This window comes from Dermacentor silvarum, chromosome 8, assembly GCF_013339745.2.
Source record: "Dermacentor silvarum isolate Dsil-2018 chromosome 8, BIME_Dsil_1.4, whole genome shotgun sequence".
Taxonomy (NCBI): Eukaryota; Metazoa; Arthropoda; class Arachnida; order Ixodida; family Ixodidae; genus Dermacentor; species Dermacentor silvarum.
In genome coordinates, this window is record NC_051161.1 from 177,131,514 (window position 1) to 177,155,657 (window position 24,144).

At 47.5% G+C, this 24,144-nt stretch overlaps 2 protein-coding genes across 7 annotated transcripts in view; one reads left to right on the top strand and one right to left on the bottom strand.

The window, feature by feature from the left end:
- Positions 1-1,468: 1,468 nt before the first annotated feature.
- The window catches only part of LOC119461871 (sex comb on midleg-like protein 2), a 204,085-nt gene continuing 181,409 nt past the window's right edge, over positions 1,469-24,144 (bottom strand). For all 6 annotated transcript variants that reach the window (XM_037723242.2, XM_049672767.1, XM_049672769.1 and 3 more), the window contains 2 exons: positions 5,674-5,876; positions 1,469-4,261 (listed from right to left, as the gene is read on the bottom strand). In XM_037723242.2, the coding sequence (XP_037579170.1) occupies positions 4,133-4,261; positions 5,674-5,876 (332 nt within the window). In that variant the 3' untranslated portion in view covers positions 1,469-4,132. The remainder of the gene's footprint in view (positions 4,262-5,673; positions 5,877-24,144) is intronic.
- Positions 15,959-17,761, top strand: LOC125947636 (tigger transposable element-derived protein 4-like). The gene is made up of 2 exons (XM_049672784.1): positions 15,959-16,269; positions 17,118-17,761. Exon 2 carries the CDS (start codon positions 17,158-17,160, stop codon positions 17,629-17,631), a length of 474 nt encoding a protein of 157 aa, XP_049528741.1. The 5' UTR covers positions 15,959-16,269; positions 17,118-17,157; the 3' UTR covers positions 17,632-17,761.

A 24,144-nucleotide genomic window follows, 5' to 3' on the forward strand; every position in this document is an offset into this window, starting at 1 on the left:
GGGTAATTAGCTGTGGTTAAAATTGAAATGCAGAAAATAATGAAGAAAAGGGGAGATGAAACGATAATTTGTCACCAGTGGAAACCGAACGGGCAACCTTCATTTTACACGAAGGCTGTGTGCCTTTTCTGGCTTACCAACTCTGTATGTATGGTAAAACTGTTCAAGAACTGTCCAGACAATTTTTTTATTTTTCCTTAGTGTCCCTTTAAGCTTCAACAAGGAATTGCATATAATTTTGCAATAGCAATTTTGTGTCATGCACTCAATGCTACTTAACCTTCGGCTTAGCTGACATTCCATTGTGAACAAGGAATCCAAATGAATCCTGAAATTTTTTTTAATTTCGACCTTTATCAGTGACCCTCCATTTTCAACAATGACCTGACCAGATGGTATTTTGTCAAACTCTTGACTACAGTTAAACCTGCTTATAACGAATGTCCATATAACGAATTTCTGGATATAACAAAGTTTTTCTATTTCCCGCTGTTACTCCATAGAAGCACATCTATTTGAGACCTCTACGTAATGAAGTGGCAGCGGGAGACCCCCTCGAAATAAAGAATTTTCCCCGCTGACAACCTAGAGATCTCACCCCAAATTTTGTCATTTTTGTGCGAGCAGCAACCGAAAGCACCTTTTACGCTGCGATGGAATGCGAAGCGGCGGCGACGCGCTTGGTGCGCTCGAATTCACGGTGACTGCGAGGCGAGAGCGAGCGCACGCGTGCGTGCTTGCGAGCGCGCGCGAGGCGGGCCTGCATCCCTAGACCTGGCGATCTTGCCGCCGCGGCGTGACCTTTCCCCCTCCCTTCATTCAAACCTGATCCCGCCGATTGCTGCAGCTGGCCTAGCCCGCCAAGCCGGCACTCTCCTTTTCCAGTTGATGTTGTGGAAGAAAAAAAAAAAACTTTTTTTTCTTTCAATGCGCTGGCAGCGCCATTCTTTGGTTACTGCGCAAGTCTCTGCACTTCACTTCACTCACCTGACACTAGGTGACACTATACGACGCCATAGTGTTGCTCGCTCTTCGTTTCCAACGCCTCGCGCTTGTGCAAAACGACATGTGTCCACACATCCAGTACCTGGTGTGACATTCCAAGGATGGGTGCTTCGACGAAAACGGAAAACGGGTGCGCGTTACAATTGAGGGCACGTTAGAATCGAGTAAATACGGTAAGCGTTTCTTTTTTGAATTTTCGTGCCGAACCTGCATATAACGAAATCCTCTTTATAACGAAGGCTCTCGGGAATTTGTCAATTTTATTACAACCAAGTTTAACTGTATATCTTAGTATAAAACAATTCATATTTTGACAGTCCAGTTTGGTCAATTTACTGAAAAACTTGGCTAACAGATGTGCACTGTCAGAGATGAATTAACGGGAGTTCACTGCACAGCAGTGCACTTAATGGCAGACTCTAATGCATTTAGTGGGTTGAAAAGGAAACAATGAGTCACCACCTCAGTCACCATACTTCAGTATTATTGTTGATAGGAACAATGATTGTATACTGTACATACAATACATGAACAGTTACGCATGTACACATTATGTGTGCTTATCTGCACATAAGGAACTCGCATTTGCTACGCACAAAATGTCCACCAAAATAGAACAATATAACAAGTTAACCAAAAAAGCAACTGGGGCTAGCTGCACATTGTTGACTTTAGGGTGTGCTGTTTTGAACACAACTCTCTAAAAGAAAAATTTTGCATCTGCCATCTCGAGTTTACTTCCTTGTTTTTTGTTTTAAAACAGTGCGTCTAAGAGTCAATGAGCACTGGTCACATGACTGTTGGCTAGTGAAAAACTACCCGCTAGCTGAAGAAATTTGCCATAACACATGTTTTTAGTGAAACAAACAGAACTTGGCAATAAGGATAACAAGCTGGGTTAAAAGGATGAGTCTTTACATTGGAATGTTTTCTGTCTCTGTGTAACCCTTAAAACGTTCCAATGCAAAAATTCATCCTTTGAACAGAACTTCAATGCAAATGGAGGAAATGCTACATTCGTGCAAACCAGCCCAAAAAATGGAAACCAAACCGACGACACTGTGCATGAAGTGTGTGACCAGGCTGGGTTGCCCATTCAGAGCAGTCGTCAAAAGCCGAGTGGCACCCACAAACATCGCACAACCATAGGGCAAGTGTTCCGTGAGGGTTCTTTGTTCGGCTGTTACCAGGGTAGCTGCAAATTGGGGAGAGAGAGCACCAAGAGCACTGCACAGCTGATGCTCAAGAAACCGGCATCAGCTGACATTCTTTTGTTGATTGGTGTGCGTTGAAAAGAGCTGGCGTGACTTGTACAGCTTCCATGTGCCCATCACTTTTCAGCTGAATGAATGTGTAGAATCAAAGCTGATTTGCAGTACCAAAGAAAACATCACTTACATTACTTAATTTAAATCTGCCTAATTAAAATGCAAACAGTAGCAAGTATCCAGCATACAACTTCAAACTGCAGCTATTAACTACACCAACTGCACATATGGATGTAACATGCTGCCTGCAGCATGTATGCACATCAAGCCAGTCTTTCTTGGCTGTCAAAGGTTGCCCAGCCAAACAGAAGTCCCGAGAAATTGACATCATGCAGAGAAAGTAAGCCAAATCTTTACAGCACCCCAACCTGTTAAGTCAAAACACAATGGGACAAACCAAAATGAGGATCACAGAAGTACAGTTATCAGAAATTGTGTAGCTAAGACTTCCATTTTTGTTTTGAGCAATATCTTTCTAGGGCAAACATTCAAGCCACTGGGAGATCATGTGCTTTCTGGAAATGAACAGAGGTGGTGAACAACAAATAAGAGTGAACAGAACTGGCCAATGTGTGCCCACAGTTGTTTCTAAAAGCGCAGACGAACATTCAGCAGCCCCAGCACCTGTACTGGTTATCTGTGTATTTAAGGGGCTTCAATCAGCCAACAAGTGGCCTTGGTGGATACCCAAGTTTACTGTCGCTTTGGCAGAGTATTTGCTGTTGCAGTACGTAGACAGCATTAACATAGGCACTGAAACTGGTCTTGAGCTGATTGATTCAGCCACAGTAAATGGGACCAGAATGCACAGGCCTCTCCTATGAATAAGACTGATTCTGTAACCTTGGTTCCACTGAGTGCACAAAATCAAATGTGTCAAGCTATTTTAGTTAAACTTGAAATTTCGAGATAGAAATATAGAAAAAAAAAATGACTGAGTGATGCTGTCTTAGAAAGTGAAAAAAAAAAAGAAAAAAAGAAAGCAGCCAATAATTAGTGACAGCCATGGTGGCAGACACCTCAATGAAATTTGCTGCAAAGGAGTCATTCGAATTTTTTGCGATTCGAAAAGCCAGGATGGTGAATTACTATGTACAAAACATGAGGGGAAACACCGGACACATGAGAAGCTTTAGCAACACAAAAATAAATAGGTGAATTAGCCCTTGTGCAATACTGTATGTGTGCAAGAATGAAAAAAAAAAAAGAAAATTGAATTACTATTTGGTAATTTGGTTGCTGCCTTAACGAAACCCCAAGTTCTTCACACAAAGAACATACAAGAAAAAGTGTAGCATAAGGTCGAACAATGACAACACCCACTTCCTTAAATTAATAAAATGATGAATACAGATAAGCTTGTCACACTTTTTGATGCTGCAGTTGCACTACGCTCATTGGGTCATCCACATTTCTTGCCCACAGGGAACCAACCAAAGGCACCCATTTTGTCAACCAAGTTGCACCACAGGTCAGTTCAGCAGGACACAGCGAAGGAAGTCTGCCACACACACAGTCCAGCACTTTGGCAATAAGCGCTAGGAAGAGACCACTATTTTAAGACCACACACCTGGCAAAGGAAAAAAAAAAAAAGGCTCAGAAAGAAAAAGGTGGGGACAGTTTTGAGGTCACTCACACAGGACATGGCAGCAAGTTCACTCGGAGAATGCAGTGCACATTGAGGACTCGGCCACAGATAATTGTCGCAATCAAGGTGAAGCTGATGCACTCGGTGCCACATGCTTCACAACTTGTGCACGTCCTGCACTTAAGGGCCCAAAGCACAAATGGCTCACAAAACGACGATGCAGAATGCACAGACCGGCGGCGGCAGCAGAAGTGCAGAGAGCAGGGTGTGTCACAGTGCTTTCTTGCCCTTGATTTTGTCAATGATGTTGCAGATCTTAAGAGCAGGCCCCAGCTTGAGGCCCATGTACTTCATCATCATATCACTGTTCAAGAGCAGCAATGCTCGGCCATCAATCTCCTGCAAGTATATAGGGGCACAACCTTCATCATCTTTGTTGGCAAGAATGCTGAAGCTGAAATAATGATAAAGAAAAAGGTGCAACAAAAAGTAGCCATCAACAGCAAATAGCGCGAGGCACATATGCAGACTTTCAAGCCTTTTGCATTTGCAAAAAAGCTCACTGTACAAGAGAATTAGTGATAGTACTGCCTACTATGTCATCCACTGTAAAGCTGGTCCAACCCTGTCGAAAAACAAAATAGATGCCGACCAAGGTGATATAAGGTACCTTATACAGGGTGCTTCAGCGAACACTTTCAAAATGTATTTAAGGTTGCCTGTGGCAGATAGCCGAATTCTACTTAATGAGTTGGTTTACTCGAAAAGGTGGACATTACTTGCACAAGAAATTGAAATGCATAATCGAATCATTAACAATAATTCACTAATTAGGTTTTTAAGTAATTACCTGATGGCCCATATTGCAATTTACAAATTGTAGCCGGGGAGTTCGCAAGGCGGATCCACTTGTAATTAATTCTCAGGATGACACCAGTTTCAAGATATTAATTCCTGAATTTTACGGAGAAATGCATTGGCGTTACAGTTAATTTTGTGCTTGAATGCATAAAGCGTCGTTTTGTTAAGATACTAACTGGAACGCCAATGCATTTCTCTGCAAAGTTCGATAATTAATATCTCGAAACTGGTGTCATCCCGAGAATTTGTTGCAAGTGGATCCGATCCGCCTTGCGAACTCCGAGGCTACAATTTGTGAATGGCAATATGGGTCATCAGGTAATTATTAAAAACTTAATTAGTGAATCATTGGTAATTATTCAATTATGCATTTTAATTTCTTGTGCAAGTAATGTCTGCCTCTTCGAGTAGACCAGTTCATGAACTAAAATTGTGCTATCAGCCACAGGCAACCTCTAAGAATTTTTGAAAGTGTTCGCTGAAACACCCTCTATATGTATTGTGCTATGTACAGCATACATTAACGGACACAAGATGAACACTGACCGAGAAGCACAAAATAGCGAACTGTCAGATAAGATCGCATATTTAAATGAACGCGACAATGCATTGTGGGGTCAAAGTGGGGAAGGGAGTCAACAGATCCTCTCAGTTGCTTGCTATGTGCGCATGAGTGAGCGTCACCTAGTGCTTAGCAGCATAATGCCACAGCCACTAAGCCACCACGACAGGTGGTTTCCGCCTGCTAATGCAAAAGATGACGCGCAGCACAAAATGTCATAGCCTGCCCTGCATGAAGTGTGTGTAAAGAAAAGTTTGCCCTAATGACACGCGAGGACAATGTGAACATACATAGCTGCCTGTCATGCTGAGAAGTTAAATGCACTTTTGTACAACTACATGATAAACTGGACACAATTCTACGCTGTGCCTGGATATGAGGGACTCACGTGTCTCCGAAAGAGGTCCGAGTGTGTGGCCAGAGCTGCATCCAGGCTGGATATGTACCGGATCACGTCCTCAATGCTCCACTCGCAAGGAGGGGACGAGGGCGGTGGACCAGGCTTGGCAGCAGGGGAGCTTGGCGCTGTAGCCACGGTAACCCCTACGGGCCTCTGCGGCCTTTCGGAGTGATGGTTTGTTGTTGAGCTGGCTGCAAGGTTCACAAAAAGGCACTTACACACACCAGTAGTTGCATTCAGGCACTCAGTATGTGTTCATCATCATCATCAGCCTATATTTATGTCCACTGCAGGATGAAGGTCTCTCCCTGCGATCTCCAATTACCCCTGTCTTGCGCTAGCTGATTCCAACTTGAGCTTGCGAATTTCTTAACTTCATCCCTCCACCTAGTTTTCTGCCATCCTCGACTGCGCTTCTCTTCTCTTGGTATCCATTCCGTAACTCTAATGGTCCACCGGTTATCCATCCTATGCATTACATGGCCTGCCCAGCTCCACTTTTTCCACTTAATATCAACTAGAATATCGGCTGTCTTCGTTTGTTCTCTGATCCACACCGCTCTTTGTACGGTCCTTAACTTGTTCTTGAGCTTCTTTGTTAACCTTTAAGTTTCTGTCCCATATGTTGGCACCGGTAGAATGCAATGATTGTGCACTTTTCTTTTCAATGACAGTGGTAAGCTCCCATTCAGGATTTGGCAATGCCTGCCGTATGCACTCCAACCCAATTTTATCCTTCTGTAAATTTCTTTACAGACTCTAGAGGTTGACTGGCGATCTTGAATTCTTGTTCCCTTGCCAGGCTATTGAACATTACCTTTATCTTGTGCATATTAATCTTCAAACCGACTCTTACACTTTCTCGGTTAAGGTCCTGGTCCTCAATCATTTGTTGTAATTCGTCCCCATTGTTGCTGAATGGGACAATGTCATCTGCAAACCAAAGGTTGCCAAGATATTCGCCGTTGATTCTCATTCTTAAGCCTTCCCAGTCTAAGAGCTTGAATACTTCTTCTAAGCATGCAGTGAATAGCCTTGGAGAGATTGTGTCTCCTTACCTGACCCCTTTCTTCATAGGTAACTTTCTACTTTTCTTGTGGAGAACCAAGGTTGCTGTGCAATCCTTGTAGATATTTGCTAATATATTCACGTATGTATTCTGTACTCCTTGGTTGCGTAATGCCTCTATGACTGCTGGTATCTCTACTGAATCAAATGCTTTTTCATAATCTATGAAAGCCATATAGAGAGCTTGATTGTACTCCGCAGATTCGTCTATTACCCGGCTGATGACATAGATATGATCCATCATAGAATATCCCCTCCTGAAGCCAGCCTGTTCTCTTGGTTGGCTGATCACTCGACAATAATGGTCAAACGGATGCAATATTTTTAGATTTCACAAAAGCCTTCGATAAGGTTCCGCATGACAAATTAATCTTCAAACTTAGAATTATTGGCATACCTGACATTTTCATAAATTGGATTATTGCTTACTTGACAAAACGCACCCAGTACGTTAAAATTGGTGAACATAGCTCGGCCACTCTTCCAGTCACGTCAGGGGTGCCCCAAGGTAGTGTCTTGGGGCCCTTAATGTTTCTAGTGTATATAAATGATATCATTAAAACCATAACTTCCGGTGTGCAAATTAGACTGTTTGCCGATGATTGTATTTTGTACAGTGACATAACTTGTCAGAATGATCAGATTGTCCTCGAATGGAATTTAGATAACATATTGAAGTGGTGTAATGAATGGGGTATGTTTATTAACGCTGATAAATCTGCATTTCTTCGTATTACTCGCAAAAAAAAAAACACTAACATTTTCTTATACGCTAGGTTCCTCAGCTTTGCGTGAGACTAACAACTACAAATACTTAGGTGTTACTTTGACTTCCGCATTGTCGTGGAACGTGCACATTAATGATATTTGTTCTTCTGCTTTCCACAAACTCTGTTTCCTAAGACACAAGCTGAAAAACTCCCCTCCTAATGTAAAATTACTCTGTTATTTTTCATTTATTAGACCAAAGTTAGAGTATGCATGTATATCATGGGATCCTTACACAAAGTCAAATATTGCACGTCTTGAAAAAATACAAAGAAAGGCAGTTAGATTTATATTTCATAAATTCGCAAGACTGGACTCTCCCTCTAAAATTATGATAGAAAATTCCATACCCACTCTTGAATCACGCCGAAGGCAGCTAAGGTTTGAATTCCTTTCCCTCCTTCTTAACAACAGGCTTCAAATGAAATCATCGACTTACATAACGCCTGCAATAACACGACACACAAGACAGCATCATCCGGACTCACTAACACTCTATTATGCTCGAACTGACACGTTCAAATTTTCCTTTTTTCCCAGAACAATATCAGACTGGAACGACAGTTTACAGACACAGTGTGACTAAACATTGTATAATTTCATACTTGCTTGTTCATAATTTGTTCTCTTTTTTGTATGTATTCTGTTGCCCCTCTGCTTGGACCGCAAGGTCTGCAGTATGTGCTAAATAAATAATAAATAAATAAAGTCAAGTGTTGCCCCGATTCTATTGCAAATTATCTTGGTGAATATTTTATACAATACTGAAAGCAAGATAATGGGTCCATAATTCTTCAATTCTTTAACATCTCCTTTCTTAAGGATGAATATAATGTTGGTGTTCTTCCAGCTATCTAGTACACTTGAAGTCTTGAGGCATTGTGTATAAAGGGCCGCAAGCTTTTCAAGTATGATATCTCCTCCATCCTTGATTAAATCGACTGTTATTCCATCTTCCCCAGCAGCTTTTCCCCTGGTCATGTCTTTCAAGGCCCTTCTAACTTTATCACTAGTTATAGAAGGGGCCTCTGTATCCTGTTCATCGCTACTTTGAATGAAAGTAGCTTGGCTGCTCTGGGTACTGTACAGCACAGTATAAAATTCTTCCGCTGCTTTTACTATGTCATCGAAATTGCTGATGACATTACGCTGCTTATCTTTCAGTGCATACATTTTGCCTTGTCCTATGCCTAGTTTTCTTCTCACTGATTTTATGCTGCATCCATATTTTGCTGCTGCTTCAATCTTTTACACGTTATAATTTCGGATATTCCTTACTTTCTTCCTGTTGATCAGTTTTGACAGTTCAGCAAATTCTATCTGATCTCTCGAGTTTGCACTTTCATGTCTTGCCGTTTCTTTATTAGGTCCTTTGTTATTTGGGAGAGCTTACCTACTGGTCGCCTTGGTGCCTTACCTCCCACTTCAATAGCTGCTTCTGAGATCAACCTAGTTACGGTTTCATTCATTACCTCTATGTTGTCTTCATCTTCCCGTTCTAAAGCTGCATATTTGTTTACGAGCACCAGCCTGAATTGGTCTGCTTTTACCCTTACTGCATCTAGGTTGGCCTGTTTCATCCTTGACTAATTTTACTCTTTCTCTCTTCAAATTGAGAGATATTCTAGACCTCACTAACCTATGGTCACTGCACTTAATCCTACCTAACACTTCTATATCCTGCACTATGCTAGGATTGGCAGAGAGTATGAAATCTATTTCATTCCTTGTTTCTCCATTAGGGCTTTTCCAGGTCTACTTCCTGTTGCTGCTTTCCTGAAGAAGGTATTCATTATTCGGAGCCTATTCCTTTCCGCAAATTCTACTAACATCTCTCCTCTAGTGTTCCTAGAATCGATGCCGTGACTGGAGGTCGGGGCGTAAGCTTGTACAACCTTCACTCTATACCTCCTATTCAGCTTTATTACAACGACTGCTACCCTCTCATTAATGCTGTATAATTCATCAATGTTGCCCGCTATGTCCTTATGGACTAGAAATCCTACCCTGAATTCTCTCTTATCTGGAAGCTCTCTAGCAGAGACGGGGCCGTTAGTCAGCACTGTATAAGCCTCACCAGTTCTAACCTCACTAAGGTCAATAATATTCCAGGCAATATCTAATAATTCTTCAAATAGCCCCGCTAAGCTAGCCTCACTCGATAGGGTGCACATGTTGAACGTTGCCAGGTTCAGTTTCCATTGGTGGCCTGTCCGGACCAAGAGATTCTTAGCACCCTCTGCCGCATCGCATGTCAAACCGCCGCCTTGGTCAGGTGCTCCGCAGCCACTGTGGACTGAGGGCCATGGGTAAATTGTAGGAGTCATTAGGGAGGTAGCAGCCGAATACTGCACCAGGGAGGCCAATTCCTGTTCTGGTGAGAAGTGACTTTGTTAAAGCTTAGTGGGCCTTCCCAATTTGGTTGCACCTTGACTAGTACAGCCCCATTAGCTCTCGGCGATAATTTTTATTTTTTTTTGCCGGTGTCACGCGCCACTCCATGCCTGAAAATGTGGTGGACTGGAGGAGGATTCGGACTTACGACCTTAAAATTACTAAAAAAAAAGTCGAACAAAGCATTACCCTAAATAAATGGTGATTGAAATATCATATGCCAGCACAAACGCCATGAACTGTCTGTTCGTACTCTACATCCATTATTAACGCACACAGTGACTACAGCCACTGAGAGCCTCATTGACTTCACGGATGTACTATCAGACTCGCTCTCACTTTGCGGTCAAAACTCTTGCGTGCGACTCACGCATTAAGAACACACGTCTATGCATACACCACCAAAATCTAGCAACTTAACTGCAAAATGACCCTAAATAATTTATAATTTAAACGTATGTTCGTACTCTACATCTGTTATTAATGCACGTAATAGTGCCACTGAGAGCCTCGTTGACTTCACGGATGTACTATCAGACTCGCTCTCACTTTGCGGTCAAAACTCTTGCGTGCAACTCACGCATTAAAGAAGCAAAAATAAAAAACTTGCGCAAATTACGCGATGAGGACTACAAGAAGATTTGCGCTTATTTATAAGTACTTCCACGCACTCAATGAAACTCAAATGCTGCCGTCATCTAAATACACGTGCGAAACAGGCACAGCCTTAGACATACCCTTACATAATACGTCGAAGAGAAAAGAAATCCATTACGAAAAGTATACCATTATTAAAAGTGATCCGCACAGCCCGTTTCTAGGGCGCGGTACTCTCTACGTGCGTGCGGGAACAACCTCCCGGCGATTTATAAAATCAGCTGAAGGAGTCTGCAGAATAGCCGTCTTGTAACCTGATACTGCGTTATTTTCAGAACTCGTGAAATCCGAAAAGAAAGTCTTAGTTTACCGGAAGCTCACGCAAACTATCAACATATCTCTGCGAAAAAAAACCACTGACGCTATCCTTTCTCGAGCGTTCAGCTGTCACATTTTCCTGAAAGCAAACATCTAATTAACTCGAAAATTTATTTGCCTCTACCCCGATCAGATGAGACCAACACTGCCCTCTGCCTAACAGAACGTTCTTAAAACTCAAAGTTGTTCTAGAGTATTCTTAGAGAAATGAATAATAATGAATGCAACTTACCAAATGTGCCTCGAAAAAAAAAAAAAAAAGCACTACTATCAAACAAAACACGACTTGTCACGAACTCGCGCAGAAGCGTCGCTCATCAACTGGCGCAACTTGTGCATGACCTTCCAAACTATATGCCGTTGATCAGCACAGAAGCAGCAGCGGCCGCCAGCCATACGGCGCCCGTTAATCGGCGTGTCGCTGTCTCGAAACTATGCCGCACCGTGAGACCACGACGTTTTGACGTGCGTTTATCGGCGTGTCGCTATCTCGAAACTATATGCGGCGCCGTGAGACCCCGACGTTTTTGGCACCCGTTAATCGTCGTGTCGATCACTCGAAACTATGCCGCTTCGTGACACTGCCCCCCACTTTCAGAATATTACAACATAATATTCAATTGCACGAGTGGCATTTTCAGGCGAAATAAATTTAATCGAACAGAACACTACACGTCTATGCATACAACACCAAAATCTAGCAACTTAACTGCAAAATGACCCTAAATAATTTATAATTGAAATGTATGTTCGTACTCTACATCCGTTATTAATGCACGTAATAGTGCCACTGAGAGCCTCATTGACTTCACGGATGTACCGTAAAATTCCGAGCAAGCGCCCCCCCGCCCCCAATATATATATATGTATATATATATATATATATATATATATTTTCGTCTTGCTGGTTTGAACAGAGCCAACTACGGCGACCTGATATGAAGGGCAAGACACAAGAGGGCAGGACCACTGTCATCATCCAAGCATCCAATCCAATCCAATTCAATCCTGCAGCCCGATTGCTACGCGCATGCTACGCGCCATTTGTTGTTTTGTGTTTGCTGCACCTGGTCAGCTATGCCCATGCATTCCTACACGGTGGCCAAGAAAGTCGAGGTCATTCAATGGCATCGTGAAAACAGACAAAACGTGCACCAGATGTCTCGACATTTCAAGCTCGACTGGAAGCGGATACGGGAATGGGAAAAGAATTTCGACAATTTGCTGCAGCAAAACTACGGGAAGGCAAAACTTCGACGGAAGCTGAGTAACGGCGCACCAGTGTTTAGTGAATACGTGGACGATGCGCTCTTTGAGTTCTTCGAGCGTGAAAGACGTGCAGGACGTGCTGTTAGCAACTGGTTTCTTTCTGAAGAGGCCGTCAAGATCGCCAGCAGCATGCAGTTAGGAAACTTCGTAGCTTCCAGCCATTTATATAAATCGGTGGAAGCAGCGGTTCGGCGTTGCAATGCGCCACGCTACAAACGAGAGCCAGAAGACGCCGGAGGAATTTTCGGAGGCAGCAAGTGCCTTTCGGTCTTCCGCAAGCTCCCTGCCACGGCGCTACGGCTACACTTTGTACAACATGGCCAATATGGATCAGACGATGGTCCGAATAGACAACCCGGCCAACAGGACCAACAACGTGATCGGCGAAAGCACCATACGGATCGCTAACACAGGATGTGCCCGGCGAGGCTTCACGGTTTGCCTAGCTGCTTGCGTCACCGGTCAGAAGCTCCCAGCCTTCATTATATTCCCCAAGGAGCAAAGCGGGAAAATTCCAGCCAGGGCCTTTGCGAGCCTTCGCATACCAGGTGAGAATAATTTTATTTTATTGATGGGGGCGAGGAGTCACAATTTCGCCGAGTTCGTTCTACCACAATGCTGACTTTCTTTCCCACTCGCAGTAAATGTTCGTCTCACCGCCACAAAGAACGGGTGGATGACATCGGAGAAGATGCAAGAATGGCTGTCGAGAGTCTGGGGCCCACACGTCAACGACGTGCGACGGTTATTGGTACTGGACCAAGCGCCATTCACGAAACGCAAGCTGCGAAAAATGCCTTCGAGGAGTACGATACCAACGTTCGTTCGCTCGGTTATGAGGTACGACGCCGAGGCACGCAGACACTCAGCACAGGAATGGGGGGCGCGTTTCTATTTGCACCCAAGCCCAGTGCTCGACCGCTGCCGCGTACCATGTTTCTAGGTGCTTTTTTCGCCGAGGGCCGAGGCGCTGAGCCACACACTCCCTAGATCAGTCTAGGTATTTGGTTTTACGCCCCTAGGGACTAGGAACACACTCTGTGCCTGAGTGCGACTGTTTTCACAACAAATACGTGCAGGGGCTGGGCCTCGCCTCGCTGACGTATCACCATTTTCTTTTTTTTTTTCGACGAAGACGACGACGCTTGAACGCAATCATATGGTTCGCATCAATGCATGCTCTGGAAGCGTGGCTGTATGGCCTAGTGGTTACGACGCTCGCTTTGAGACCGGTGGTACGCGGGTTCGAATCCCACCTTGGCAAGAAACTTTATTTTTTTTCTTGGTATCACCATTTTCTTTTCTTTTTTTTCCTCTCTATGTGGCGGCGCGGTGGGTTGTGCCCCGGTGTGGTGCAGGGGGCCGATGCGAAGCGGCGGTCGTTGGGGTGTTGCGGAGTGCAGCGTAGCAGCACCCCAAATAAAAAAAATACTGCTCCAGTCAGGTAGACTGCTCCCTCCCTGATAGTGAGATTATATTTGGATCATTGAAGCAGTGATGCATTTATTTAGGAATAGCATCGATCCCTTAGCAGCAACAGTTGTGCCTAGTCACCACCAGCCCAGCGTGTTTTCTGTTCCAACGGCGGTGGCGGGAAGCCAGCGTCGCGTAAACAAACCTCAAGTCTCGGAAGCCGACATTAGGGACAAACGCATACAATCTAGGGAGCGTGTGGCTTAGTGCCTCGGCCCTTGGCGAAACAAAGTACCTAGAAACATAGTAAGCGCGAGCAGCGCCTACCGGCGCATGCGCTGCCGATCGGCAGCGGTCGAGCACTGGGCTTAGGCGCAAATAGAAACATGCCAACGGGGGCCTAAGAGCTGTGCTCTAAAAAGGGTTGGGGACCCTTTTCCATCATAAACAATTCTTACAGAAAGGCAGGCTTTGTGTGTCACAGCAAAACCCCACCTGATAGTTAAAGCAACACGATGGAAGTCGCTGACATTACCGTAGCACGTCGCTACAGGTGGTGCTTTGATGCAGAAGTTCCTGACTGCAGCGACAGACGGTGGCATTGCGCGGCGGAGGTAATGACCCCAGCAACGGAAGCAACGACAAGTTTAACAATGGCCGTCTTTTATCACGACCCCAATGTTCCCGCAAAGTGCACTGCCATCGATCGAGTTGCTCATTGATTTCGTGCACGCTAAAGGATTGTCGCCAGTGTTCGCGCAGCAGCTAGACGTGATGCACACCGCAGTTGTACACCCGAAACTGCTGCGAAAACAAGTGCAGTTTTCTGACTATTTCAGAGCACCTAATGCTTTACGCGCTGTTTAGGGGTATAAATAAACTCCTTATTTTTTTACAGCCTACTTTCTATGTCGGTTTTTTACATATTAATGTTTTAGCGCATAATCTACAAAAAGCACACTGGCTTCTGTGTGCTTCTGTCAGCTCACATAAAGCTGGTAAAAAGGGGAATCACTGAGATGTGCCTGCATAATGCACTTAAGAAGTCGTGCATGCATCGTGTAAAGGAAAGCTTGGAAATACAAATACAGCGCTTAGCTTTAACAGGCCATCCTGAACACAGGTGGCAGAGGTTCTTCCGCACAAGACGAAGCAAGTACGCGTGACTAATCAGGGCCGGTATTTTGTAACAATGCCTTATCATCCACTGCTCACGGCCGGCTGATCCCATTGATAACGTGAGCGGACCGTCGCTCTGACCACTGAGAAAGCGAGATAAGTGCGAAAAAGGCATTAGCACTGGAAAGGCATCACTACAAAATACTGGCCCAGGTGCATAAAAATTAAGAGTCCGATAGAAATGAAGAGTCAGATCGAAAGACGGTGACTATCATTCCATATCTGCACACGATGTCACATCGTCTCAAGAAGATTGGGGAAAATGCAGGCCTGAAAGTCGTCATGCCAGCCCTGGACAAGTTGAACAAGTTGTGCAGAATGACATCGCTGGTAGAAAAAGAAAATAAGGAGTGCAAAGTAATGCACAAGTTTGTTGCATGTGCCGAAGGTGTTGTGTATCGAATACCACTATCGTGTACCAGAATGTACATAGGGCAGATGGAACAATGCCTAAACAAGCAGTTAAAGGAGCACAGCGGGAAAGTGACAAAGGGAGCACAGGGACACTTGGTGTGACTGTGGGTGTGCTCCGTATATTGTAAGGCAGCAGCACAGCTGTTGTCTCGTCGCCTTTATTTGGCTGAGCCACGCGCTGAACGAAGACAACGCGCCCAGTGATGATGATTATGTACAGGTGAAGAAGATGAAGGATTAATATTTTGCTCACACTAATTGCCCCCTCGCGCGGAAGCGTCCAACCTGGCCGCTGGTTATAGCGGTGCGGTACATCGTTGGAATGGCTTTAGGCGCGAAACGTGGACAATTTCTGTGCCACAGTAGTGGCCATCGGAAGGCGTGACAACGGGAGTGACGCGGTAGTTCACTGGCGAAGTTTGCTCTACAACAGTGTAGGGCCCTATAAAACGCGACTGAAACTTTTCGCACAGGCCAGGAGCTCGAGTGGGTGTCCACAATAACACTTCATCGCCGGGACTGAACTGAACGACGCGGTGAAATGCATCATAGCGAGTCTTCCGATCCTGTTGACTTGCCTCGGTGTTGAGGTGGGCGCGATGGCGACACGCGGCAAGGCGAGATATTAACTGGTCACTCATTGACGCCGACGATTTCACGGGGGCATCAAAAAAAGAGACGTCGAGGAGAGAGGTCGGTTGACGCCCATAAACTAGAAAGAATGGTGAGTAGCCAGTACAGTCGACACGACGTCCGATTTCCCGGACGCCCGAAATTCAGGACATGCCTGATTTCCCAGACTCATCTGTGGCACCGTCAAGTTCCCCATGGAGTCAATGTATTAAAAAGTCCGAAATTCCGGACGCTTATAGCCTTCACCATCCGATTTCCCGGACTTTTTACTGTTAACCGCCGACCCAAAGTCACCACCGACGCCGCCATTTTGGTTGTTTTCATATCCTCGAACCCACCATACTCGCATCGCAGGTGTGGCCAGCAGCACCGCCGCACCGCGCCGCGGCTGCCGTAACCTCGAAACCGCACGTGTCAATCCGTTGCCAGCCGTAGCTTAGCCAAGCCAAACCTCACTGTGTTCGTTCACGTGTTGTTTTGTCAGCTCTGCCAGCTCTGCGGTCGTGTCTGCTGTTGATCGTTTGCTTCTGCATGCTATCTTCAGTGATCACGTTTCCCAACCTTCAGCATCCACCGAGTTCCTAGCTGTTTCGTGCTGCACTTTTCGTCGAGCGGATTCGCCGTTTACAGCGATGGCACTGACTGCTCCTTCGTCTTCGTCCGCGCCTTCGAAGCGCACAAAGCCCCCTCGTAGGCTCACGATGGAGAAGAAAGCCACCATCATTGAACAAGTCCAAAGCGGTCGGTCGCAGGCAGAGGTGGGGAGGGAGTTCGGAATTTCGAAGCAAACTGTTTCGGACTTCATCAAAAACAAGGCGAAGATTTTGGAAGTGGCTGCCAAATCAACCGGGGCTGGAAAGAAGAATGCGAGTCAGGGTGTTTACCCGCAGCTCGAGGAAGCGCTCCTCGTGTGGCTCAGTGCCATGATCGCTAAGAAAATCCCGGTGTCAGGCGACATCCTGAAGCAGAAGGCGGAGGTTTTCGCGATTCAGATGAACGTGAAGGACTTCAAGTGCAGCGATGGATGGCTTCGCAATTCCAAGAGCCGCAATGACTTGAAGTTCAAGATGTGCGGAGAAAGCGGCGCCGTCGACGATTCTGTTGTCGCCGAATATCGGGATCGAAAGCTGCAGTCCTTGCTTCAGCAGTTTCCACCTAATGATATTTTCAACTGCGATGAAACTGGACTGTTTTACAAGCTGCTGCCAGAGAAAACGCATTTGCTGGTGACCGATGCCGATGGACCAAGGCGTGATTCGTAACTTGAAGCATCATTACAAATCACGCGTGCTCAGCCGCATGGTGCTCTGCTCCGACAGCGGGAAAAGCTACGCTGTTGACCTCAGGTCTGCCGTCGGCATGCTAGCGGAATCGTGGAAGGCGGTTACGCAAGAGACTCTGCGGAACTGTTTTCGCCACGCGGGCTTCACACTCGACGCCGAGACAGCCGTCTCGCCCCAAGTGGACAGCGTGTGTGACGAACTGCCATCCGCGGACGTTGCCTTCGACGATCTGCGCGCTGCCGGCGTGTCGATTCCAGCCGGGATAACCTTTGAGGGCTTCGCCGACGCTGACAAAGACCTCGAGCTATGTGCGGAGTTGACCGATGACGAAATCATTCATCAAGTTACGGAGGATTCCGACGACTCCGACACCGAGAACGAAGAGCCAGCTCCTACACAGCCAACGAGCTCGGAGTTGACGCGAGCACTGATGACACTGTCATCGGTGTACAGCGGCAACATGACGTTGACTGAAATTGAGGCAGACATGATCGCGGGCAAGCGGACCGTGCAAAAGAAAATAAGCGACTTCTTTGCGCCCAAGTGCTGACCTATGAGGTAGCGCCGGCCACATCGTATTTTTTTTTTTTTTATAAACGGCTCTTTTCAGAGCCACCTAAACGATGCATTGGCTGAATAGCAATGGGAATCTTGTAGTCTGGCCGTGACCCTCTCCGTCAGCGAAAAATACCTACCAAAAAGGTGCGTTTTCATGTGCACTCGTTTTTCCCGGCTGCCCGATTTTCCGGACGTTTTCGCGGTCCCTTGAGGGTCTGGGAAATCGGACACGACTCCTGGAGCTTCCTGACCCCTCACTGGACGACGTCGCGAAGGCAGCGCAGGCGATGGACGCTGCAGCCAAGGACGCCGGCAAGATTGCACGCACGACCGGCTACCCGTTGACGAAATCATCGGTCTATAAGATGGCGACTAAGGCTGGTACGTACAGTCGCTGCGGTGGTGACCACTCCCCCTCACAGTGCCAGTTCTCCCAAGCACAATGCTTCATGTGTGGAAAAACTGGGCACCTTGCACGGGTTTGCCGAGGGGGGAGGATGAACAGCGGACAGCAGCAGCAGCCTAGATCAAGCCCAGGTTCCACCCAAGCCCGCGGTCAGGGTAGCCATCGCAAACGTTTGCGACAGGCACGAGCGGCAGCAGGCTCGGGTCCTTCCGTGCCCAGGCTCCCCGTCGTGGCCGAGAACTCACCAATCTTCGACATGTGGCACACAGGTCTTGTACCGTCATCTGTGCCACCGTATATGCCGACTGTCGAAGTCTGCGGGCACCCCAGTTCCAGGGGCCAGCGTGTCGGTCATGACCGGGAAACTGTTCAAGCGTACTTTCCCCAGTGTGTCCGTTGAGTCTTCGGGCGTCATGGTGCGCAGCTACTCCGGACAGCTCTCCCAGGTTCAGGGGCAGGCCCAGGTCAGCGTTCGCTTGTTGACAAGGAGGCAACCCTTCCCCTTTATTTAACCAAGGGGTCATCACCGACGCTCCTGGGCCGAAACTGTTTCTTCTTCTTCTTTTGGGGTTTTACGTGCCAAAACCAGTTCTGATTATGAGGCATGCCGTAGTGGAGGGCTCCGGATTAATTTTGACCACCTGGGGTTTTTTAACGTGCACTACAATGCAAGCACACGGGCGTTTTTGCATTTCACCTCCATCTAAATGCGGCCGCCGGGGCCGGGATTCGATCCCGCGACCTCGTGCTCAGCAGAGCAATGCCTTAGCTGATTGAGCCACCCCGGCGGGTGCCGAAACTGGATTCACACACTGGGCGTTCGGTTGCCGGAGTGCCAGGAGGCCGTCCTACATGCGGTTAAAGACGTCCCAAGTCTCCTGACCGATTTCAAGTCCCTGTTACAAACGGGTGTGGGCACATTCGCCGGCACGACGGCTACAATCTATGTACCTGAGGTAGCTCGGCCTCGTTTTTTCAAGCCTCGCCCACTGCTGTTCGCCCTGAAGGACGGGGTCACCCAGGAGCTGCAACGGTTACAGCGAGAGGGCATCCTCGTGCCCGCCGAGATGTTTGGATGGGCCGCTCCCATATTTCCAGTCTTCAAGCAAGACGGCAGTGTCAGGATCTGCAGGGGTTTCAAGGTTACCATCAACCGCTACCATCGAGTAGTACTCGCTACCCCGGACTGAAGATCGCTTGTCAGCGTTGTCCGGGGGAGAGAAGTTCAGAAAGCTCGACCTCAGAGATGCTTACCAGCAGCTGGTGCTCCCGGATGCCTCCCGGAAGTATGTCACAATATCGACAATTTTGGGGCTCTTCCAGTACACGCGCTGGCCTCAGCCCCGGCTATTTTTCAGAGGGTGATGGACAACCTCTGCAGGGGCATGAGGCACGTGGCAGTGTACTTGGACGACATCCTGGTTACTGGCACCGACAACGGGGACCACCTGCAGAACCTGCACAACGTCCTGGCACGATTGCAGGATGCCGGTCTCAAGCTCAAGCTGGAAAAGTGCGTTTTCCTGGCCCCCAGCATTGAGTACCTGGGACACGTCATTTCCCAGGCCGGCATGTCCCCCCCCCCCCCCCCCCGCAAAGTTGATGCTGTGCTCAAGGCGCCAAAGCCCCACAACAAGAAGGAGCTTCAGAGCTACCTCGGCGTCATCGACTTCTACAGGAGTTTCCTGCCGAACCTGACAGCACATCTACAGCCCCTCCATCTTCTGCTTCGAGATGGTCAGCAGGTGACCTGGAAGAAGGAGCACGACATGGCATTCCAGTGCAGCAAGGAGCTAATCACCAAGGCTCCAGTGCTGGTGCACTTCGATCCGGGCAAGCCTGTCGTCCTTACAGTAGATGTGTCGCCGTACGGCGTGGGAGCCGTCCTGGCACACCGGGACAAGGATGGCCAGGAATCCCCTGTGTCGTAAGCTTCCTGTCGGCTTCTTGCTGCAGAGCAACGTTACAGCCAGCAGGATAAGGAAGACCTGGCCATCATGTTCGGGGTCGAGCGCGTTCACCAGTACCTGCGGGGCAGGAAACTTGAGGCGGTCATAGACCACAAGGCACTGCTGGGGCCTGACAACACGGTTCCCGTGCAGGCATCACCTCGAGTGGTATGCTGGGCCTTGAGGCTTGCGGCCTACAGCTATCAGCTGGTCTACCACGCAGGAAAGGACCTGGGACCTGCTGATGCCCTGAGCTGCCAGCCCCTGCCGGAGGTGCCAGCTACTGTTCCAGAGCTTGCTGAACTGTTCATGCTGGAGCACGCGTACCCGGAGGTACTCTCGAGATCTGCGGTGTCGCAGGGGACCAGCGGGGGGACCCAGTCCTGCCCCAGGTGGTGGTTTCCCGAGGGGAGGAGTTGGTGCAGCAGGCTTACAGCCACAAGGCTGCCAAGCTGAACCTTAAGCAGGGCTGCCTACTGTGGGGTTCCAGGGTGGTGATGCCACAAAGTCTCCGGTCCAGGGTCCTGCAGTTGCTGCATGCGGGTCATCCTGGTGTGGAAACTGATCCTGGCATGGTTCCACCGTACCAACCTGTTTCAAACGGTGCACCCGAGCGGGTGGTGCAGACAATCAAGGACAAGCTCAAAAAGAGTAAGGCTGGAGATTTCCGGACACAGGTTTCCGGAAACACGGGTACTGTTTCAGTACCGGGCCATGCCCCACGATGCCACTGGCCGTGCCCCCTATGAGCTCCTGCTGGGCCGGATATTCAAGACACCCCTGGACGTCTTGCATCCGGACCTCCGGTCCGCAGCGCTCCTGAAACAGCTGAAGCAGAAGCTGGCTGCTGACCGACGGTGCCATCAAGGGCCTTTGTCGGAGTCAGGAGCTCCAGTCTTCGCCAGGAACTTCCGTCCCGGTCCACCCTGGTCCGCCAAACAGGTGCTATCTCCTGGCAGCGCCTCATCGCTGCTTGTCCACATGCCGGACAGACACACGTGGCACAGGCACGCCGACCATGTTTGGCCTCGCCTCCTGACCCAGCCTGCGAACTCGGGCACCACTTCAGAAGTACAACCCGCAGAGGGGCTAACGGCAACACCGGTCGCTGCCAGCTAAACACCAGAGGCTGCAAGCGTCGCCAGTTGTGCGGCACCCATTGGGCCACTACCAAGTTCGGTGCCATTCTCAAGGCCGGTCACTGCTGACCCTCCGGACAGAGCGAGACTGGCTCGGGGAGCACCCGGCGTTGACACACTGGATTGTCAACACCTGTGCCCAGGCGGAGTACTCGACTGGGGAGGCTGCCGGACCGTTACTCGCCTGGTTAACAGGCACTTTTTTGTTTGTGTTGTTTGCGTGGCAAACAAACTGGGGGTAAGGGGGTGTGACCATCACCCCGGCCATATTCTTCGTTGGCCCGCTAGGCTCAGTGGCCCGCCAAAGCTCGGTGGGCAACGTTGGTTCACCGCATCGAATAAACACCGACGAGCACAGGTGCTCGCGGTCAGTCATCGACTCATCGTTCACCACCAGCATGCTGTGCATTGTCTCTGGGACGGGGGCTGCCTCGACCCCCCGTTCGTTCACGAGTCCGGGGCGGATCATAACAGCTTGAAGAAAAAACAGAGCAAGAGACAAGAACGAAAAGAAGACAGGCACAGGAACGTTCGACAGGAACGTTTAAGTGGCCATTGTTCCTATGGTGGAAAGATAGGTGGTCGTTCCAAATCGTTTAACAGGCGTAATGCACATAGTGCCACACAGACAATTGTGTGCGTGTGGCGGCAACTGTGACCGGTCCAAAACAACGAACAACCCAGAAGACAGGTCACATGCTTAGGCGTGTATGGAGTTGGCATAGTCATTTTCGTAAAGTCACCTCGGTGTTTTGTTATTTTTTGTTTTTTGTTTTTGTCTGCTTTCTTCTCTATCAAAACAAGATTCTGTTGGTGCATGCGGTTTGGCCGCTTTGACACCGTGCACACACCGGGAAAAAGCGAGATGGCCGAGGCAGTGGCGTAGCCAGAAATTTTTTTCGGGGGGGGGGCTCAAGTTGCAACGCGGCCTCCTCCTTATAAACGTTGTCGAGGCATCAAATACATGAATAATAACTGCATTGCCATTGCCAATGCCATTCTATATTAGGTGCTGAAAACGAATTATTTAACGCTACGCACAGTCAATACAAGTAAATTATGTGTTTGTTTCATAAAAGAATAGCTTCGTATGTCCCAAAAATGGTGGCAGTAATAGCTGATATCAATGCTTCCGCGTTTTTTTTTTTTTTTGTCTATCTAATAAGTAAAGGAAATATCACGCGAACTTTAGAACTATATCAGTTCGAAACCAGTAAAGCAGTGCATGCAGCTGGTATGAAAAACGTAAAGGCCATAAAATGAACAAGTTGACAAATATTTTGATGAATTTTTGTCATTTAACAACCTTGTTTACATTTTTGTACATATGCAACGGCCAGGGAAAAACCACAATGACGCTGTCCTTCGTTGCAATGGATTGCGTATGTCCCAAACATTGTGGCAGTAATAGCTGATATCAATATAAAGGTCGTATATTGTAAGTGCACCGAAATTATAGTTGCAACAACGAGTACATTAAAAAAGCAGAAGTTCCGCAAAATATACATTAGAAATGCGAAGATAGAATGGAATATACAAATGCCAAGATAAACGGCAAGAAAGTGTCGCGTGAAACCAAGTTCACTGCTTGTATACACAAAACCTCGCAACAAGATATTTAAATATACGTATAAGTCTGCAATAAATCTACGTATCTAAGGAAACGTCATTGTATATAATGCGTCAAACAAGACAAATAAACATGTTGCGCATTCACAGATAGTAAACTTCACGCATACGAGTATAAAGAAAGACGATCCAGACAAGAACAAAACTGTGATCTCAGAAATTGTGATATGCATTTGAGCCATGCTGCGATCGCGACAGCACCATGTGGCTATAATAAGAGAAAAAGAATGCAGAAATCAACACGAAAATGCGTATTTTAACTGCCTGCACAGCGGCAACAATTATTCTGCACCCAAAGTCAAAGAAGGCTATTGCTTCGTTTCAAAAAAGAAGTAAATACATGTAGCTAAAAAGGAAAGAAAAGGACAAACGAAAGTCACAGATGATGCGGCAAGTTGATTTACCTAACATCCGAGTGCGTTTTTGGGAAACGCCGCGTGTGCCGGGCTTTCAATGAGCAAGGTTTGTCAAAATTGGTTATTGATGTCCCCGTAATTTTTGTATTCCCAGGATAATTTTGATCATCATGCTAACTGTTACAATAAACGGTGAAAATTTCTGTGGTTTTAAAAGCTAATGAACAGTCATACGTTTTCATAATCACGAGCTAATATAGGAACGTGAAGGAACAGATATTTTTACAGGCATTGATTTTTGCTGCTTCGCTATCTAAACGATAAACTTCACTCGGCGGGGAGGTTTAGCGAAGCGTTCAGTAACTGCGGACACGTTGATGGCGACATCTCTGTGGGCGTATAGAAGCGCCAGCATAACCATGCGTTCCTCTTTGTAAAGCGCAAGTGGTTTTTTTAGTAATCTCACGTTTGAAAATCTCTCTGCGCTGGCAGTGGCACTGGAAGGGCGACTAGAATATGCAGCAGTTTGTACTAGAGCACTGCACGGGCCGATTTTTTCAGCCCGGGCCCGGCCCGGGCCCGTTTTTACGTTGGGCTGCCCGCCCGAGCCCGAACAAAACTTTTATGGCGAGACCCGGGCCCGGCCCGGAAATAATCTACGTTACCCGCCCGGCCCGCCACCCCTTTACCTTAGGCCAGAGGCCCGGCCCGAGCCCGGCTCGAAACCGGCCCGAACCCGGCCCGAGACCGAAAAATACATGTTTTTCAGAGTTGACACGCCCGAGAATAACTCGCTGCAGGTTACATGCACACCACCAGAAAGCCCGAGCCCGGCCCGGTCCCGGGTCAAAAAGCACACGCCGTGCCCGAGCCCGTGAAAAAACTGCTCTAGCCGGCCCGGGCTTTCGGGTAAGCCCGAGCCCGTGCAGTGCTCTAGTTTGTACACATGTACATATAACCTGCAGTCTCCATGAGAGGGGGCATCTATTCCTGTGCTAAAACCTAAAAACACTTCGATATCGTTTC

Excerpts from the sequence above, each read along its gene's own strand:
- LOC125947636 (XM_049672784.1), top strand. The coding sequence starts at position 17,158 with ATGCTAGCGGAATCGTGGAAGGCGGTTACGCAAGAGACTCTGCGGAAC.